The sequence below is a fragment of the Podarcis erhardii genome, assembly GCF_964252035.2.
Source record: "Podarcis erhardii genome assembly, chromosome: 13".
Taxonomy (NCBI): Eukaryota; Metazoa; Chordata; class Lepidosauria; order Squamata; family Lacertidae; genus Podarcis; species Podarcis erhardii.
The window spans coordinates 2,765,084-2,783,034 of NC_138502.1; the positions used below are offsets into that span (position 1 = coordinate 2,765,084).

Sequence of the window (17,951 nt, forward strand, 5' to 3'; positions counted from 1 at the left end):
CCAGTCAGTCCCTTCTCCCTCCTCGTAGAAAAGCCCGCAGGAGCCGCGCACTCCTTAAAGGGTGTGCAGCTCCTGTGGGCTTTTGCTGGATGTGGGGGTATTGCCATAGGCAGCCTCTCTGGAGAGGTTGCGCACGGCTAAAGAGGAAGCCAAGACAGCCAGCGGGATGGATCCCGCTCGCTGTCTCGGCTTCTTTGCTCTTTGGGGCTGGGGGGGGGGAATAAGATTTTTTTTTCTTGATTTCCCCCTCTAAAAACTAGGTGCGCCTTATTGTTCAATGCGCCTTATGGAGCGAAAAATATAGTATTTTTTTGTGCTTTCATATTTTAAACCATCCTTCAGTCCTCGGGTGGAGGGCTGTATGGAAATTGAAGAAATAAAAATAAATAAGTGGTGTTGCACCAATGTTAAGATTGTGGCACATGCATTGGGGTGTGTGTGTGTGTTCTCGCATGCTGTCTCTACCCCCGCCCCGTGGCAAAACCTCTCAGCTCACACCCTGCCCTGTCCGTCCTCAGTTCCAGATAGACTCCTTGAATCAGCAGTGGACGTCGTCCCTCTCCTTGGGGGTCATTGGCAGCTCCCCCGAGCGGCTAAATTTCCCCGCCACAGCCTGCTCCCTCAAGCGCTCCACCTGGCTGCTGCAACGCGATTCGGTCTTCCACAACTCCCTCAAGGTGAGCGGAGGGAGGGAGACAGTGGGCCAGGTTCTTTTCAAATACATTCTGTGGCTTCCACCCTTATTTTCAAATACATTCTGTGGCTTCCACCAGGGTGATATATCCTCAGTATATCGCCATGTCTAGCTGGTGGTTGTGCGCAGACCCTCTACCCTTGCGGAGCTGAGTGCCTCCTCTTCTCCAAACACCCAGCTTCTCCTCTTCCCTCCGCTCCAGATCTGTGAGAACTACGGCCCCAACCTGGACACCTGCCCCGAGGGGACGGTGCTGGGCCTCCTGGTGGATTCGAGCAGCTGCCTCCATCTCTACGTCAACGGCATGGACCAGGGCGTGGCCGCGCAGGACATCCTGAACCCCTGCTATGTCCTCATCGACCTCTATGGGCAGTGCGAGCAGGTGAGAGCGGTTTGGGTTTCCCCCAAGGATCTTTTTGGTGCTGGCTGCAGCCATGGACATGCTATGTGATCTGATGGTGAATTTGGGGTGACCCATTGCAAAAATCCTGAGGATCCATGGGCTTTTACCTCCCTCCTCCCAGGCAGCCTCCTTTATCTCTAGCGTCCCTTATCTCCCTTCCCGATCGCTTGCCGATCAGCTGCTTCCTTTCAACACTCCCTTCCCTCTTGCTTGCCTTAGTGTTTTTTCCTTAGCTGGAGCAGGTTTTTGCTCCTCCTTTTCTTCCAATTTCTCTCCTTATTGCTTTGGTCTTCCTGTTTCCCCCCCTTTGCAAGTTTGCTGTCTTTACCTCCCCCCTCCCAGGCAGCCTCCTTTATTGCTAGCCTCCCTTATCTCGCATCCGATCGCTTGCGATCTGGGCTTTGTTTCAACACCCCCTTCCCTCTTTCAAAAAAAAAAAAAAAGCATGATCTCCTTTACACCCATGGGCAATTCATCTCCAGGGACCACACGTTCGCCCCATAAGACGCACAGACATTTCCCCTTACATTTTAGGAGGAAAAAAGTGCGTCTTAAGGAGCGAAAAAATTTGTGTTTTCATATTTTGATTTTGTTTTGTGAACTGCTCAGAGACCTCCGGGTATAGGACGATATATTATTAATAATAATTTTATTAATAATAATAATACCTCCATGGTCAGAGGCAGTAATGCTTCTGAAGACCAGTTGCCAGAAGCTCTGGGACGGGAGAGGGCTTCCTCCTCTTCCCAGATCTCTGTCCTTAATTTCTCTGCTTCTCAAGCACTGCTTTCTTCCTAGGTTACGATCGTGACGAATGACACTCCAGCTGTGGGAGCGGAGGGAGCCGACCCCCACAACCAGGGCGATATGGAGAAGGCAGACATGGTGGACGGTGAGCATACAGTCCCGCCATCTCCCCTTTGCTTTTCCAGAACTGGTCTTCCTTGTTTTTGCAACCCTTGCTGCTGCAAGTTTGTCAGTGTTTTGAAAAAGAAAAGGTTCTGACCTCCTTTTTACTCCTTTGCCTAGTCCTCAGACCTTAGTTGGCACAAAAGAGTCTTTGAGAAAGAGTATTTTTGCAGAGTACATTGGTACCTCAGGTTAAGTACTTAATTCGTTCCAGAGGTCCGTACTTAACCTGAAACTGTTCTTAACCTGAAGCACCACTTTAGCTAATGGGGCCTCCCGCTGCCACCGCGCCACTGGAGCACGATTTCTGTTCTCATCCTGAAGCAAAGTTCTTAACCTGAAACACTATTTCTGGGTTAGCGGAGTCTGTAACCTGAAGCGTATGTAACCTGAGGCGTCTGTAAACCGAGGTACCACTGTATTGCTGCTTTTATTCTTTAAAAGCCTTCTTCCCCAACCACGATCGACAGCTTTTATGCACACCAAACACAACCAGCTTTCTACCATCCAGCCAACCCACACCCAACACTAATATTGACCACTCTATATATGTTGTTGTTGTTGAGTCGTTTAGTTGTGTCCGCCTCTTCGTGACCCCCTGGACCAGAGAACGCCAGGCCCTCCTGTCTTCCACTGCCTCCCGCAGTTTGGTCAAACTCATGCTGGTAGCTTCGAGAACGCTGTCCCACCATCTTGTCCCCCGTCATCCTCTTCTCCTTGTGCCCTCCATCTCCCCCAACATCAGGGTCTTTTCCAGGGAGTCTTCTCTTCTCATGAGGTGGCCAAAGTCTTGGAGCCTCGGCTTCAGGATCTGTCCTTCCAGTGAGCACTCAGGGCTGATTTCCTTCAGAATGGCGCTTCTTCCAGTCCATGGGACTCTCAAGAGTCTCCTCCAGCACCAGAATTCAAAAGCATCCATTCTTCGGCGATCAGTCTTCTTTATGGTCCAGCTCTCACTTCCATACATCACTACTGGGAAAACCATAGCTTTAACTCTATGGAACTTTGTTGGCAAGGTGATGTCTCTGCTTTTTAAGATGCTGTCTAGGTTTGTCATTGCACTCTATACAGGTACAATTTGGTGAAAGGTTGCTTGAGTCATTGTAGGCCGCTGACTCATGTTGACTTAGTTCTTTTAGCATTAAAGAAACAGCAGCCAATTTTTAGCCGTGACAAAGTTCTGATAGCCAAAGGTGGCACATATCACCTGGAGGTGTGGTTGTCTGGCTCACCTGTATTGAACACCTGTATTTGCAGGTATCAAGGAGAGCGTCTGCTGGACTCCCCCTGTAGACCTAAACACCATGAAGACCTGTGAATACCACGCCCTCTGTGCCCGCTTCAAAGACCTCCTGCTGCTGCCTGGTGAGCAAAATTAGGCACATTTGCATAGATTTGCATAATTTATTCCATGCCGGCCAGGCCTAGGAACATGCACAAATTATATTTATGCTATTTTTTATTTTTTAAAACTGTTTAGTAGAGAGCCTTCTCTTTTCTCTTCACTTCTCCCTGGCTTTTTTCTGGCCCATGTAGGACCAGTCTGGATAGTTCGCCTTGGTGAAGACTTGACGTTTTCATCCCCAAAAAAGTTTTTGATTTGAGTTTCCACTGAAATGAGGCTGTATTTTAATGTTTTAATGTTGTATTTTAATCTTGTTTTTTAAAGTTGTTTTTCAATTAATTGTTTTTATATCTGGTGTTAGCCGCCCTGAGCCCGGTCTTGGCTGGGGAGGGTGGGGTATAAATAAAATTTTTTATTATTATTATTATTATTCTCCAGCCAGTTCCCTTCGGACATTTTAGACTACAAAGCCCATCAGCCAGCGGGGCTCAGCCGGATGGGAGTTGTAGTCCAAGACATCTGGAGGAAACCAGATTGGGGAAGGCTTTCTTAGAAAAAGAGGAAGAGTTTGTAGAAATCAGACCTCACTAATTGAATACTTCAGTTTTTTAAATAGAAGAATCTCTTCCAGATGAGTCTGCCAGGAACGATGCACCCTTACAGAACTACAGTTCCCAGAGTTCCCTGGGAAGAGGGGTTGATGGTTAAACCACTCCGGGGGGGGGAAGGAGGGGTCTCCCAACAGCTCTCAGCACCCTTAACAAACTACACTTCCCAGGATTCCTTGGGCAGAAGCCAGGACTGGTATCCCAGTGTTTCGAATGCGTGGTGCAAATGTGGCCTTATCTGCCCATTTCATGAAATTTATACATCGTTGGGTTGTAAAAACAACAGCAGCAACCCTGAAAATAGTTTACAAAACAGATAAAAGAATAAAATTATCTGTAAGCAAAATTAACAAAAAATTGGAGGCCTTTGAAATTAAAACAGACTAAAAACCGATTGGGGTGGATCTACACACAGGGAAAAACACGCTATAAGTACGTCAGAAATTAAATCATTAAAACAAAAGGGGAAAACGGCTATGGTAAACCACAGATCTTTTATTTTTAATTGCTCTCCAATGCCACCGGCTGTTGCATGTTTATAACGCACTCAAAACACTGTTTTTTGACTAAGGTAGCTGAGTCCTCGCAGCAAGTTTCTTATCTCCTGCGTGTAAACAAATGCCCTGTGTCCAGGGCAGCTGTCTACCAGCTCCATCTGGTACACAGGATGAGACCCTCCCTGCCCGCTGACTGTCTGGCCAGAGTGATGCATGCTGTGGTTATCTTCCACTTGCACTTCCATTCGCTCTACGTGGGGCTACCTTTGAAGGTGACCCGGAAACTACAACTAATCCAGAATGTGGACTGGTGACTGGGAGCGGCTGCCAAGACCATATAACACCGGTCCTGAAAGACCTCCATTGGCTCCCAGTATGTTTCTGATCATAGTTCAAAGTGTTGGTGCTGACCTTTAAAGCCCTAAACGGCCTCAAAGGCCCAGTATACCTGAAGGAGCATCTCCACCTCCATCGTCCAGCCCGGACACTGAGGTCCAGCTCTGAGGGCCTCCTGGCGGTTCCCTCATTGCAAGAAGTGAGGTTAAAGGGAACCAGGCAGAGGGCCTTCTCGGTGGTGGCACCCGCCCTGTGGAACGCCCTCCCTTCAGATGTCAAAGAGAACAACAACTAATAGACTTTTAGAAATCTGAAGGCAGCCCTCTTTAGGGAAGCTTTTAATGTTTAATAGGTTATTGTATTTTAGTGTTTTGTTGGAAGCTGCCCATAGTGGCTGGGGAAACCCAGCCAGATGGGCGGGGAATAAATAATAAATTATTATTATTACTTTTGAGTGATGTCAATAGGCTGGGAGTTCCAAAGTTCAGGCGCTGCCACACTAAAACAGCTTGCTCTTTATTCGTTTTCAAAATGCGAATGCTGTAGCCTTGCCAAAGGTTCTTTTTCGTGTGCCGTGGCAGAACGCGCGGGGGCATATTTTGGATTCCCCTCCCCTGTTTTTTTTCTGACCTGGCTGCCTCTGCCTCATCTGATCTCTTTTGCCAGACGACTACTTCGTGGAAGACCCCAAATTCAGCCTCTGCTACTGCGAGTCGTGTCACAAGCTCCGGGGCGACGAGGCCTACTACAAGCGGGGCGAGCCTCCCCGGGACTACGCTCTGCCTTTCGGGTGGTGCCGTTTTAACCTCAGGTACGGAGGTCGGACGCGGGTGGCGCTGTGGGTTAAACTGCAGAGCCTAGGACTTGCCCATCAGAAAGTTGGAGGTTCGAATCCCCACGATGGGGTGAGCTCCCGTTGCTCGGTCCCTGCTCCTGCCAACTTAGCAGATCGGAAGCACGTCCAAGTGCAAGTAGATAAATAGGTACCGCTCCGGCGGGAAGGTAAACGGCGTTTCCGTGCGCTGCTCTGGTTCGCCAGAAGCGGCTTAGTCATGCTGGCCACATGACCTGGAAGCTGTACGCCGGCTCCCTCGGCCAGTAAAGCGAGATGAGCGCCACAACCCCAGAGTCGGTCACGACTGCACCTAATGGTCAGGGGTCCCTTTACCTTAACCTTTACCTTTACCTATGGAGGCTGGATTGGAAAGCCGGGCCTAACATTGAGCAAATTGGCAAAAATGTATACCGTGGTGCCGTGGTTCTCAAACTTGATCCGTTCCGTAAGTCCGTTCCAAAACCAAAGCATTCCAAAACCAAGGTGCGCTTTCCCGTAGAAATCAATGCAAAACGGATTAATCCGTTCCAGACTTTTAAAAACAACCCCTAAAACAGCCATTTAGCGTGAATTTTACTGTCTTAACGAGACCATGGATCCATATAGCACCGGTCTTGAAAGACCTACACTGGCTCCCAGGACGTTTTCGAGCACAATTCAAAGTGTTGGTGCTGACCTTGAAAGCCCTAATGGGCCTCAAAGGCCCAGTATACCTGAAGGAGCATCTCCAACCCCATCGTTCTGCCCGGACACTGAGGTCCAGCTCTGAGGACCTTCTGGCGATTCCCTCCCTGCGATAAGTGAGCTTACAGGGAACCAGGCAGAGGGCCTTCTCGGTGGTGGCGCCCTCCCTGTGGAACGCCCTCCCACCAGATGTCAAAGAGAAGAACAACTACCAGACTTTTAGAAGACATCTGAAGGCAGCCCTGTTTAGGGAAGCTTTTAATGTTTGATGCATTACTATTTTAATATCTTGTTGAAAGCTGCCCAGAGTAGCTGGGGAAGCCCAGCCAGATAGGCAGGGTATAAATAATAATAATAATAATAATAATAATAATAATAATAATAATAATAATTAATTATTGAATGAAAGCAATAAACAATGTACTGTAGTCACACAATCAGTCAGTAGCTGAACTGGGTTCCACACAGTCACAAAAACAAAACAAAAAAGAGCTGCGAAAACAAAACCACAAAATAAATAGCAAAAACTGACAGACCTCAGCGTAACACTCAAAACGGAGCATGTTCAGCTTCCGAAAAAAGTTCGCAAAGCGGAACACTTACTTCCGGGTTTGCAGTGTTTGGGTTCCAAGTTGTTTGAGTACCTAGGCGTTTGAGAACCAAGGGACCACTGTAAATCTAAATCAAACAAGTGTTGGAAATGTAAAGAGAAAGAAGTTTCTTTTTATCGTATGTGGTGGTCTTGTAGCAAGGTTAAAGCTTACTGGGAAATGATAGATAATGAATTGGAAAGGATGTTTAAAATTACTTTTGTAAAAAAAAAAAAACCCACCAGAAGCTTTTCTCTGGGGAATTATAGGGACAGAACTATCTAAATTGTATAGAAACTTATTTATGTATGCTACTACAGCGGCAGGAATGTTACTTGCCCAAAAATGGAAAGAAGAACGGGTGCAAAAACTTGTGGAATATGCAGAAATGGTGAAACTTACCGGAAGAATAAGAAATCAAGACAAACTTTTTATAAAAGAATGGAAATGTTTTATTGAGTATTTGCAGATAAATTGTAAACAGATAGGAACATTGGCAGGATTATTGTAATAACCTGCAGCTTTATAAGAGTATATATTTGAAGCAGATGAATAAATGAGCAAATTAAGTTAATTTGGATATGCAGAAGATACTAAAAATGTATTTAAGGCAAGCCTAGGCAAACTCTGCCCTCCAGATGTTTTGGGACTACAACTCCCATCATCCCTGACCACTGGTCCTGTTAGCTAGGGATGATAGGAGTTGTAGTCCCAAAACATCTGGAGGGCTGAGTTTGGGGGTGCCTGATTTAAGGAACCCCAGAAAGAGGGGGAAGGAAGTCAAGTTTTGAAATGTTGAAATGGTTGTAAAATTAGTGAAATGTCTAAATCCGAAAAGCATAAATAATTTTTTTTAAAAAGGAAGGGGGGCACACGAGGCGTTGCCTAGAAGCACAAACTACAGAGCTGTGAGTCTCCCTAGCCTAGCAATATGAACACTGAAATACTTTTATTGTCACTTGTACAATTTGTATACAGTGAGATCATGCGAGCAGCCCCCCCCCCCCAGCTCTCTTAGTCTTAATTCCCCTTGTTTACTGACGAACCTGAAAGTCAGTTGCCCTGTTGTTATCTTTCCATTCAGCAGCCTAACAGCCCATGGATAGAAGCTGTTCTTTACCCTGTTGGTACGACTAATCCTGCTTCTGTATCTTCTGCCTGAGGTCAGGAGATCCGGAAAGTGCCGGCCAGGGTGTGAATCATCCCTGAGAATTTTCCTTACTCTCCTGAGGCAACGTTATTCCGCTATTTCATCCAGTGGATTCACGGGACAGCCCATAATATCTTGTGCTGTGTTCACCACCCTCTGTAGGCACTTCCTATCAGATGATGTCAAACCAGCGTACCACACCGTGATGCAGTATGAAAGGACACTTTCTATTGTTGACCGGTAGAAGGAGATCATCAGATGTTGATTGACATCGTTCTTCCGCAAAACTCTGCGGAGATGGAGTCTCTGTTGGGCTTTCTTAACCACCTGGGTTGTATTGATTTTCCAAGTAAGGTCTTCACTGAGATAAACTCCTAGGAATTTAAAGGAAGAGACTCTCTCCACACAATGGGGCTAGTTCTCTTCTCTTCCTCCGAAAGTCCAACACCATCTCCTTTGTCTTGCTGATATTAAGGTGCAAGTTGTTCCCTAGCCACCATGTACCGTATTTTTCACTCTATAGGACGCACTTTTCCCCCTCCAAAAATGAAGGGGAAATGTGTGTGCATCTTATGGGGCGAATGCAGGCTCCTTGGCTTCAGCGATCGCAACGTGAAGCCTCCGAAACGCAGAGGGAGCGCTCCCTCCACGCTCCGGAGGCTTTGCGTTGCTTTCGCTGAAGCCTGGAGAACGAGAGGGGTTCAGTGAAAGGAACCCGAAGCCTCCGGAGCGCAGCAGGTATTCGCGCTGCGCTCTGGAGGCTTCGGGTTCCTTTTCCTGAAGCCGGGAGAGCATGACTCTCTTGGCTTCAGCAGAGAGGGAGAGCTGCGCAGCGCCCCTTCAGCCAAGCGAGAGGAGAAATGGAAGAAGAAGAAGAAGAGTTTGGATTTGATACCCCGCCTTTCACTCCCCTTCAGGAGTCTCAAAGCGGCTAACATTCTCCTTTCCCTTCCTCCCCCTGTGAGGTGAGTGGGGCTGAGAGACTTCAGAGAAGTGTGACTGGCCCAAGGTCACCCAGCAGCTGCATGTGGAGGAGCGGAGACGCGAACCCGGTTCCCCAGCTTACAAGACTACCGCTCTTAACCACTACACCACACTGGCTCCGTTTCTCCTGCCGCTTCGCTGAAGGGGCGCTGAGCAGAGAGGGGGAGAATTTTTTTCTTCTTGTTCTCCCCCTCTAAAACAAGGCGTGTCCTTTAGAGCGGAAAATACGGTAGATATCAGAAGACTGCTGCTGGCTCAGGCCAGTGGTCCACCAGTTCAGCATCCTGTTCTCACAGGGTTTTGCACTTATTGGAATCCTTCTTTTCTGTGGGTTCATTCTGCACCCCGAAATAACCCTTTCCTCTCCTCTCGGCAGGGTGAATCCCCGGTTGGAGGTGGGCAGCACCTGTAAGAAATGGCACATGGCCTATCACGGGACGAGCATCGGGTCCGTCCGGCGCATGCTGGATCAAGGAGAGTTGGTGCCAGGTAAGGGGGTGCCCAGGTTGTGTTTGCTGGGGGTACGGGATGCCAGCTTCTGCCTCTGCAATGCTTTTGTCACTGTCCCCTACGGGGCAGTTCCTATGCGAATATTGAATATAAATCCTCTGTCCAGTCACGCTTCCTCTGGGCAGCTCTGCTCGGAAGCGCCGACCTGGCAGGATAGCAGAGTAAATGCAGCGGTCCTGACCCGGTGTGAGAAAGGGATAAATTAAGTCCAAAGACAGATCGGTTCTTATCTTTAGAAGCGTTTATTTACAAGCCATAAATCAGTCTCTCCATCGGAAACCTCCGCCATTACAAAGGCATCACTCCGCGCTTCCAAAAGCACACAGACACAGCCTGTCCGTTGAGCTGTGTCTCTCAGTGAGAACTGAAAGTAACTCTCACAGACAAAGCCTGTGACGTCTGGCCCTGCTTCGGGCTCCTCCCAGATGCAGGACACCACGGAGTTTTAACCCTGTCTGTTCCAAACTCCACACCCCCTCTTGTCCTGCATCTGGGGACAATAGCCAACAATGCTTTCCCCATACACAAACCCTCACAGAACTCCTCATGCTTCTGGAAGGTTAATGGTTTTGTGAAACCATCAGCGAGGTTCTTCGTTGAGGGACAGTATTTCAGAGCAACTAGCCCCTCACGAACGCTCTGACACACATTTTGAAAACGTATGTCCAAATGTTTGGTCCTCGCCTTGAATTGCCCTGTCTCAGCCAATTTAAGGCACGGTTGATTGTCTTCATGCACCACAACGGGCAGACAATTTTCCCCACAGATTTCCTCGACCAAACACACATAGTCAAAACAAAATAAAAAAATTCCTTCCAGTAGCATGCACACGAAAGCTCATACCAAGAACTAACTTAGTTAACTAACTTAAGGTGCTACTGGAAGGAATTTTTTTATTTTGTTTTGACTATGGCAGACCAACACGGCTACCTATCTGTAACTCAAACACACATAGAACTCCAACTCTCTGCAAGCATCCGATAGCTAGATGAAAGCGCTATGAGACTTTGCTTCCGGGACCTCCACCCAACTCCTGAGTCCCCAAACTTCACCACTAGACCTGACACTGATTTGCGGTCCTCGAGGTTGCCCCAGTCTGCGTCCACAAAGCAAGTCAGTTTGACTTCTCCTTGAGCTGACAACCTAAGACAAAAGTCTTTGCTATCTTGCAGGTAACGCAGCACCCGCTTTATACCATTCCACTACTGAGCAGATTGACAGCAAACGCTATATCTGGTCTGCTCCACTGTGACAGATACAACAGACTACCCAGAGCTGACTGAAAGAGCTCAGTGTTTTCGAACACCACACGTTCTACTTGCTGACACTCCTTCACAAAACCAGCCTCCCTGGGTGATCTGGCACCTGCACACTCAGACATCCTGAACTTCTCAAGCAACTGTTCAATTTTACCTTTCCCCCTGCTCGACAGACAGCTCAAATTTTGTTCCTAGGAAACCGCGTCCCATGAGAGTTTGTGGGGGAAAGGAAGCACACCCACTTTGAATTCTGTGGTTTTACACCTAACAACCGCCACCTGCTCCTCAGCAGGTCTTAAAATTAGGCGAATCAAACCTTAAATGAACTACAACACATATGACATACAATGGTCCCTTGGTTCTCAAACGCCTTGGTACTCAAACAACTTGGAACCCAGATACTGCAAACCAAGTTCAAGTTCAAGTTAGTTTTATTGCGGCAAAAGCCAGTGACACAGAACACCACAAGATCAAACAAAAGGAAATCAACAACAACATCAGGGGGGGGAAAATTACACAAGGGACCTTCGCAGTGTGCCATTCAACAAAAGAGATTTACGCTTCCTGATTGCTAAAGTGCAAAATTTGGCCACCTCATATGATACTGAGCTTGAGGAATCTTCCAGAAGGTATTTTCGTAGAATTTCGGGGGAGGATTCCAAATAATGTTGTAGGGGTTTTAATGTATGTGGATGACGCTGTTCTTCTCTCTCAAACCAAAGTGGGTCTGAAACGTGCCTTAGGAAAGTTTAGTGACCAATGTAACACTGAGTTGTTAACAATTAACTTTGCCAAAACCAAAATTGTACATTTTAACCGCTCCTTCAGGAAAGATAATTGGAGCGTAAAAGGAAACGCCATTGAACAGACTAAGACCTTCCAATACTTAGGCATTACTTTCTCTTATAATGCCAAATTGTCAGCACACCTGACCACATCAGCTATATCAGCAGGAAGAAGTGCAAATGCCATCCTTAGATTATTCAGAAGGAAAGGAGCTGGCTTCCTCCCGATGGCCCTTAAAGTTTTCCAGGCAAAATCTTTAGCCCAACTCCTGTATGGCTCTCAAATTAGCCCTTCTGCCAACCTTAAGACCCTTGAAACAGTACAATCAAAATTCTTAAGATCATTATTTGCTACCCCAAAGTGTACACCTAAGGCAGTCTTAAGGCAAGAGGCAGGACTGCCCAGAGTGGAATTAAAAGTCTGGGATACTGCAAACCCGGAAATAAGTGTTCCAGTTTGGGAACTTTTTTCAGAAGCTGAACATGCTCCATTTTGAGTATTACGCTTCCAATTTGAGTGCCACACTTCCGTTTTGAGTGTTACGCCAAGGTCTGTCTGTGTTTTTGCTGTTTATTTTGTGTTTTTGTTTTTGCGGCTCTCTTTTGTGACTGTGTGGAACCCAGTCCAGCTACCGATTGATTGATTGATTGATTGATTAATTGGGTGACTGCAGTACATTGTTAACTGCTTTCATTTTATGGACCAATGGTCTTGTTAGATAGTAAAATTCATGTTAAACGGCTGTTTTAGGGGTTGTTTTTAAAGGTCTGGAACGGATTAATCCATTTTGCATTACTTTCTATGGGAAAGCACACCTTGGTTTTGGAACGCTTTGGTTTTGGAACGGACTTGCGGAACAGATGTGGTTTGAGAACCAAGGTACCACTATACTGCTCTGTGTCATGATTTATTTAACAAAATAAATAAAGGCAACATGGAGTAGCCATGTGTGGAAAGCTCAGCACACACTAACTCAAACCTCGGAGGGCTACCTGAGCGGTGGGACCCTTTGCCAATCTAGACATCCCAAGAGATTGTGTAGGGCAGGGGTCAGCAAACCTTTTCAGCAGGGGGCCGGTCCACTGTCCCTTGGACCTTGTGGGGGGCCAGACTACATTTTGAAGAAGAAAATAACATGAACGAATTCCTATGCCCCACAAATAACCCAGAGACGCATTTTAAATAAACGCACACGTGCTATTCCTGTAAAAACACCAGGCAGGCCCCACAAATAACACAGAGATGCATTTTATATAAAAGCGCACATTCTACTCCTGTAAAAACACGCTGGTTCCTGGACCATCCGTGGGCTGGATTTAGAAAGCGATTGGGCCAGATCCGGGCCTTAAGTTTGCCTACCCATGGCGTTGGGTCTTGCTTTTTGCATTGTTATTATTATTATTGATTTATACGCCGCCCTTCATCCAAAGACCGCAGGGCGGTTTACAGCCTAGACACTGAAAACGGAGGCACCAATTACATACCCTAACCATGGGAACAAGCAATGGCCGCTTCCCCCGTAAGCCCATCGGGAGAGGCTGACTCCAACTCGTGTCTCTTCCTCCTCGTTCTTCGCAGGAAGCACGTCGATCCTGAGCTGCCGCGCGGTCAAGGCGGACCCGCAAGGCGGCAACGGCGGAGGTGGCGGCGGCGTGGGTGGCGGGGGCGGCAGCGGGGGATACCACGAGCCCGAGGAGAACAGCTCCCACGGGCGCGAGGATCTTCAGCGCGTCTTGCTGTCTCCCACGTTGCGCTACGCCGGACTGGAGCCTTTCGCCACCAAAGTGCAGTACGTATCCCGCGGGGGGTGTGTGTGTGCTGTTACCGGGACCTTCGGTGATCCTGGCCGAAGAGCTGGTGGGGGGCAGTGTGGCGCAGTGGTTAGAGCAGCGCTTCTCAAACCCAGGTCCCCCAGCTGTTGTCGGGCCACAACTCCCATCATCCCTGGCTGCTGGTCCTGCCTGCTAGGGGTGATGGGAGTTGTAGTCCGACAGCAGCTGGGGGACCTGGGTTTGAGAAACGTTGGCGTTGAGAGTGTTTGACCCTAGGAGCTGGGAGATCAGGGTTCGGATCCCGCCGCTCAGCTTGGGGGGGGGGGCAGTCGCTGCCTTTCTCTGCCTAACCTACCTCACGGGGTTGTTGTAATCGACAAGGAGGAGGAGCATGTGGAAGCAGTAAACAGAATAAAAAAGGAAGGGAGGGAGAAATGGGCTTCTTATTTCCTCTCCAACTCAAAGAAGCAGACCGTTTGGCAGCAGGTGAGAAAGCAAGCAGGGGGATACTGTTCATCTGGATTGAAAAGCAGGGAAACAAATTCTCAAAATCCAAGAGTTTAGAGATCGCCCCCCCACTCCCTCCCCCCCCAAACCCCTGGTAACTTGAAGACAGTTGACAGGATCAGGCCAATTTCAGGGGGCCAGGTGACCCTCACCTCTCTCGCCCTGACCTGGCCACTGTGATCCACATGACAGTCACCTCCAGCCTTGATTATTGTAAGTGCTCTACGTGGGGCTGCCCTTGAGACTGACCCAGAAACTCCAGCGGGTGCAGAATTCCGCGGCGAGACTCCTTAGGAGATCCTCAACGCGGGATCACATTCACCCAGTGCTTTACCAGCAGCACTGGCTCCCAGTGGAGTACAGGATCAGGTTTAAGGTGTTGGTTTTGACCTTTAAAGCCCTATGTGGCCTAGGACCCACATACCTACGGGACCGCCTCTCCTGGTATGCCCCAAGGAGGACCTTAAGATCCACAAATGACAACATTTTGGAGGTCCCAGGTGGTTAGATTGGTCACAACTAAGGCCAGGGCCTTTTCAGCACTGGCCCCGACTCGGTGGAACGCTCTGTCCCAAGAGACTAGGGCCCTGCGGGACTTGACATCTTTCCACAGGGCCTGCAAGATGAAGCTGTTCCACCAGGCCTTTGGCCAAGGCACAGTCTGACCCCCTCCTTTGGTAATCCTCGCAGATCTCTAGCCCAATGGTTGCCATTAATTTGATTCTGAATTGATTTTAAAATGAACTGATTTTAGAATGCTGTGTTACTTTTACAGTGGTGCCTCGCAAGACGAAATTAATCCGTTCCGTGAGGCTCTTCGTATAGCGGTTTCTTCGTCTTGCGAAGCAAGCCCATTGACAGCTTAGCGGATTAGCGCTATTAGCTGTTTAGCGGCTTTTAGCGGATCAGCTGATAAGCGGCTTAGCGGCTTAGGAAAAGGGGGGGGGAAAGGGGAAAAAACCCGCAGGAACTCGCAAGACATTTCGTCTTGCGAAGCAAGCCCATAGGGAAATTCGTTTTGCGAAGTGCCTCCAAAACGGAAAACCCTTTCGTCTAGCGGGTTTTCCGTCTTGCAAGGCGTTCGTCTTGCGGGGAACCACTGTATTGTTATTAGCCGCTCTGAGCCCGGCTTCGGCTGGGGAGGGCAGGATATAAATAAATAAATAAATAAATAAATAAATTATTATTATTATTATTATTATTATTATTATTATTATTATTATTAGGTCTCCTGCTAACCTCACGGCCCCCTGATTCTGCCCGCCTTCTCTCCCACAGATTCAAAGACCCAAAGTCCCACCGGCAGCACTCGGCCCAGGTGGCCTTCCAGGTGTGTGTCCGCCCCGGGTCCTACAAAGTCTGCGCCCAGTCGCTGGCGGCCCCCGAGCCCCTGGACCCCCGCTTCAGCAGCGCCGACATCGAGTGGGTCACCAAGGAGAAAGGTGCTACCGTCCTCTACGGGCTCCTCGTCCGCGTGGAATGAGGACCGCCTCCCGCCCAGGAGCGCTGACGATGACGACGCCACGGCGTGCGGCGGGGAAGAGCGGCGGGGGTAGCGGCTCTTGCCAAAAAACAAAACCCCCGACTCCCTGCTACGCACAGACTGGGGGGGGGCGACGACGACGACAGCTACGGCAATCGACAGGCACAAAAGACTGCCCCCCCCCCCACGTCTCTCAGTGGGGCAGAGGACGGCGTCGCCATCTTGTGGCCACAGACGGCTGCTTCTTCTACCCCCCCAATTTTTCCTTTTTTTGCACAGAGACAAGCTAAACTTGGGAGGGTTGGGATGTTTGGGGAGTGTTGAGCCTTGTATTTAAGAGCATGAGGGGAGGGTTTTTTGGGGGTAAGCGGGGCAGGGGAATTAGTTGCCACAAAAGGACTTTTGCAGATTTTGGGGTGTGGGGGCTCTTTCTGGAACGCCCAGGGGTTTCTATACCGGCAAAATTCACCCTTTTCCTCCCTCCCTCCCAAACTCGCCCTCCCCTGCAGTGTTGAGTCTGTTCATTGGGAAAGGATAGGAAGTGGGGGGCGGTTGGGGGGTGATATCGGCCCCCCTCTCTTTTTCTTCGACGGCCGCATTGCGACAGGATCGGACATTTCAGGAGGGTGGCGTGAAGGGGGCAGCTGCTGCCCCCTCCCTGGAAGAGAAAGCAGAGGGGCAGATTTGCACTCGCCCCCCAAGCGTGGGTCTCCTAGCTCCATAGTACGTGTGCGTGTTTTTAATGGGGGTCCTTCTTTTTCATCCTCCCCACCACGACCCTCTTTCTTCAGCCTTCTGCACCGACTCTGTGTACCGCCCCCAAGAAGGTCGTGGAATAAGGTGTGGAATGGTGTGTGTGTGTGTGTGTGTGTGTGTGTGTGTGTGTGTGTGTGTGTGTTTAATTAACGCAGTCTGTGAACAAGCACTTACCCCGTGGAAGGTTTCAAAGGTGGGTTCCAGGGGGGAAAGAGACATGGATTTATCAAATTTCACGCCTAGCTTCTCAAACTCAAACCAAACCACGATTTCCCTCCAGTTATTCCCACCTAAGAGAAGAGACACGGATTTATCAAATTTCACACCCAGCTTCTCGAACTCGCCACCCGTACCACGATTTCTCTCCAGAGAACTCCGGTGATTCCTCCTTTCTTCCGCGCCCCCCCCCCATTCCCCGTACAACAAGCACATCGCCCTCCCCCCCCCCCCCGGCAAATTAAATTTCCTTGCTCTTTTTATCCTGAAGGAGCCCGGCACGCATTTCTCAAGTGTGTGTTAACACCCATTTTCCCTTCTCAAGACTATTGATTATTTCCCCCCCCCCTTCCCTTATTTATTTAAAACCTTGTGTTGGTTGTCAAATTAAAATTTAAAAAAAAATGTGAATTTTCTTGAGGGGCGAAAGGGTACATGGCTTTTAATGCCCACCCCGTCCCCCTTTGATTTATATATATTTTAAATGGTATTTATGCTGCTTTTTCACTTTATTTGTTGGAAAATGACATGCATTGGGGTGTTTTGTTTTTTTTACCTCTGTAAAAAAACTTCGTTTCCCTTTTTTTTCTTTTTTCTTTTTTGAACAAAAGTTTAAAAGGTTGTACAGTGCGTTTCTCCCCAACTTCCTTGCAAGGGTTTATAAACCAGGATTCAGCTGGTTCAGTGTCCGTGTCTCTTTTTCCTACAACCAAAATAGAGCCTGCTGGGTCTATTTCCTCTGGGAAACCTGCACGCAGGATTCGAACACAAGATCCCTCTCCCCGCCTGCAGTTTGCAGCAACTGGTACCCAGAAGCATTGCCGCCTTCAACTGCGGCAGGAGAGCACAGCCACCAACAGCCCTCTCCTCCTCCAGGAATTTGTCCGATCCTCTTTTAAAACCACCCAAGTTGGCCTCCTGTGGCAAGGAGTTCCGCAGTTTAAATGTGTCCTGGATGAGCAAATACGTCTTCCTCCTTTGCCTAAATCTTCCACCGTTCAGCTTCACGGGAGGCCCAGGATTTCCTGTGTTACGAGGAAAACTTTCCCTTTGCCACGCTTAATTTTACAAGCTTCTATCGTGTCGTCTCTTAAACTAAAAGGTCCCAAATGCTGCCCGGTCTTGGCTGGGGCATAAATAAAATTTATTATTATTATTTTGTATTATAGCTTTTGCTTCACACAGGAGAGTAGCCTAGCTTAATAAACTTTTGACACCCCAAGCCTTAATGAGACTAGTGGGGTGGCGCCGGGTGCAAAATAATAATAATAGTCCAGTATTTATACGGGTGCCTACACAATTATTGTATAAAAAAATATTATGGGGGTGCCAAATTTTGCCCACGCTCAGGGCGCTGCCCCCTAACTGGACCCAGGAGTTTAGGGGAGTCCAGCACCCACAAACTCATCAGAATATGTATTTAAACGTAAGTCCCACGGGGTTCAGTGGGGCTACCCCCCAGGAAAGGAAGACCCCCCAGAATAGGAAGAAAGGCGCTTGGAAAATGTGTGTTTCTGATGGGGTGGAGGTCAGCTTCTCAAAGGGATGAAGAGGAATAAAGGGGATTTATTCATAACAATATTATCACCAAACGGCCCCTCCCTGTTTACCAAATGGTCCCAAGTCT

At 48.4% G+C, this 17,951-nt stretch overlaps 1 protein-coding gene across 1 annotated transcript in view; it reads left to right on the forward strand.

Annotated features, from left to right (window-relative positions):
* Window positions 1-17,004, forward strand: part of NEURL4 (neuralized E3 ubiquitin protein ligase 4) — a 61,435-nt gene extending 44,431 nt beyond the window's left edge. The window contains exons 22-29 of the mRNA XM_081835605.1: window positions 519-677; window positions 897-1,076; window positions 1,896-1,989; window positions 3,264-3,371; window positions 5,459-5,603; window positions 9,412-9,524; window positions 13,169-13,379; window positions 15,148-17,004. Coding sequence (XP_081691731.1) covers window positions 519-677; window positions 897-1,076; window positions 1,896-1,989; window positions 3,264-3,371; window positions 5,459-5,603; window positions 9,412-9,524; window positions 13,169-13,379; window positions 15,148-15,352 — 1,215 coding nt within the window. The 3' untranslated portion in view covers window positions 15,353-17,004. The remainder of the gene's footprint in view (window positions 1-518; window positions 678-896; window positions 1,077-1,895; window positions 1,990-3,263; window positions 3,372-5,458; window positions 5,604-9,411; window positions 9,525-13,168; window positions 13,380-15,147) is intronic.
* The last annotated feature ends 947 nt before the right edge of the window (window positions 17,005-17,951 follow it).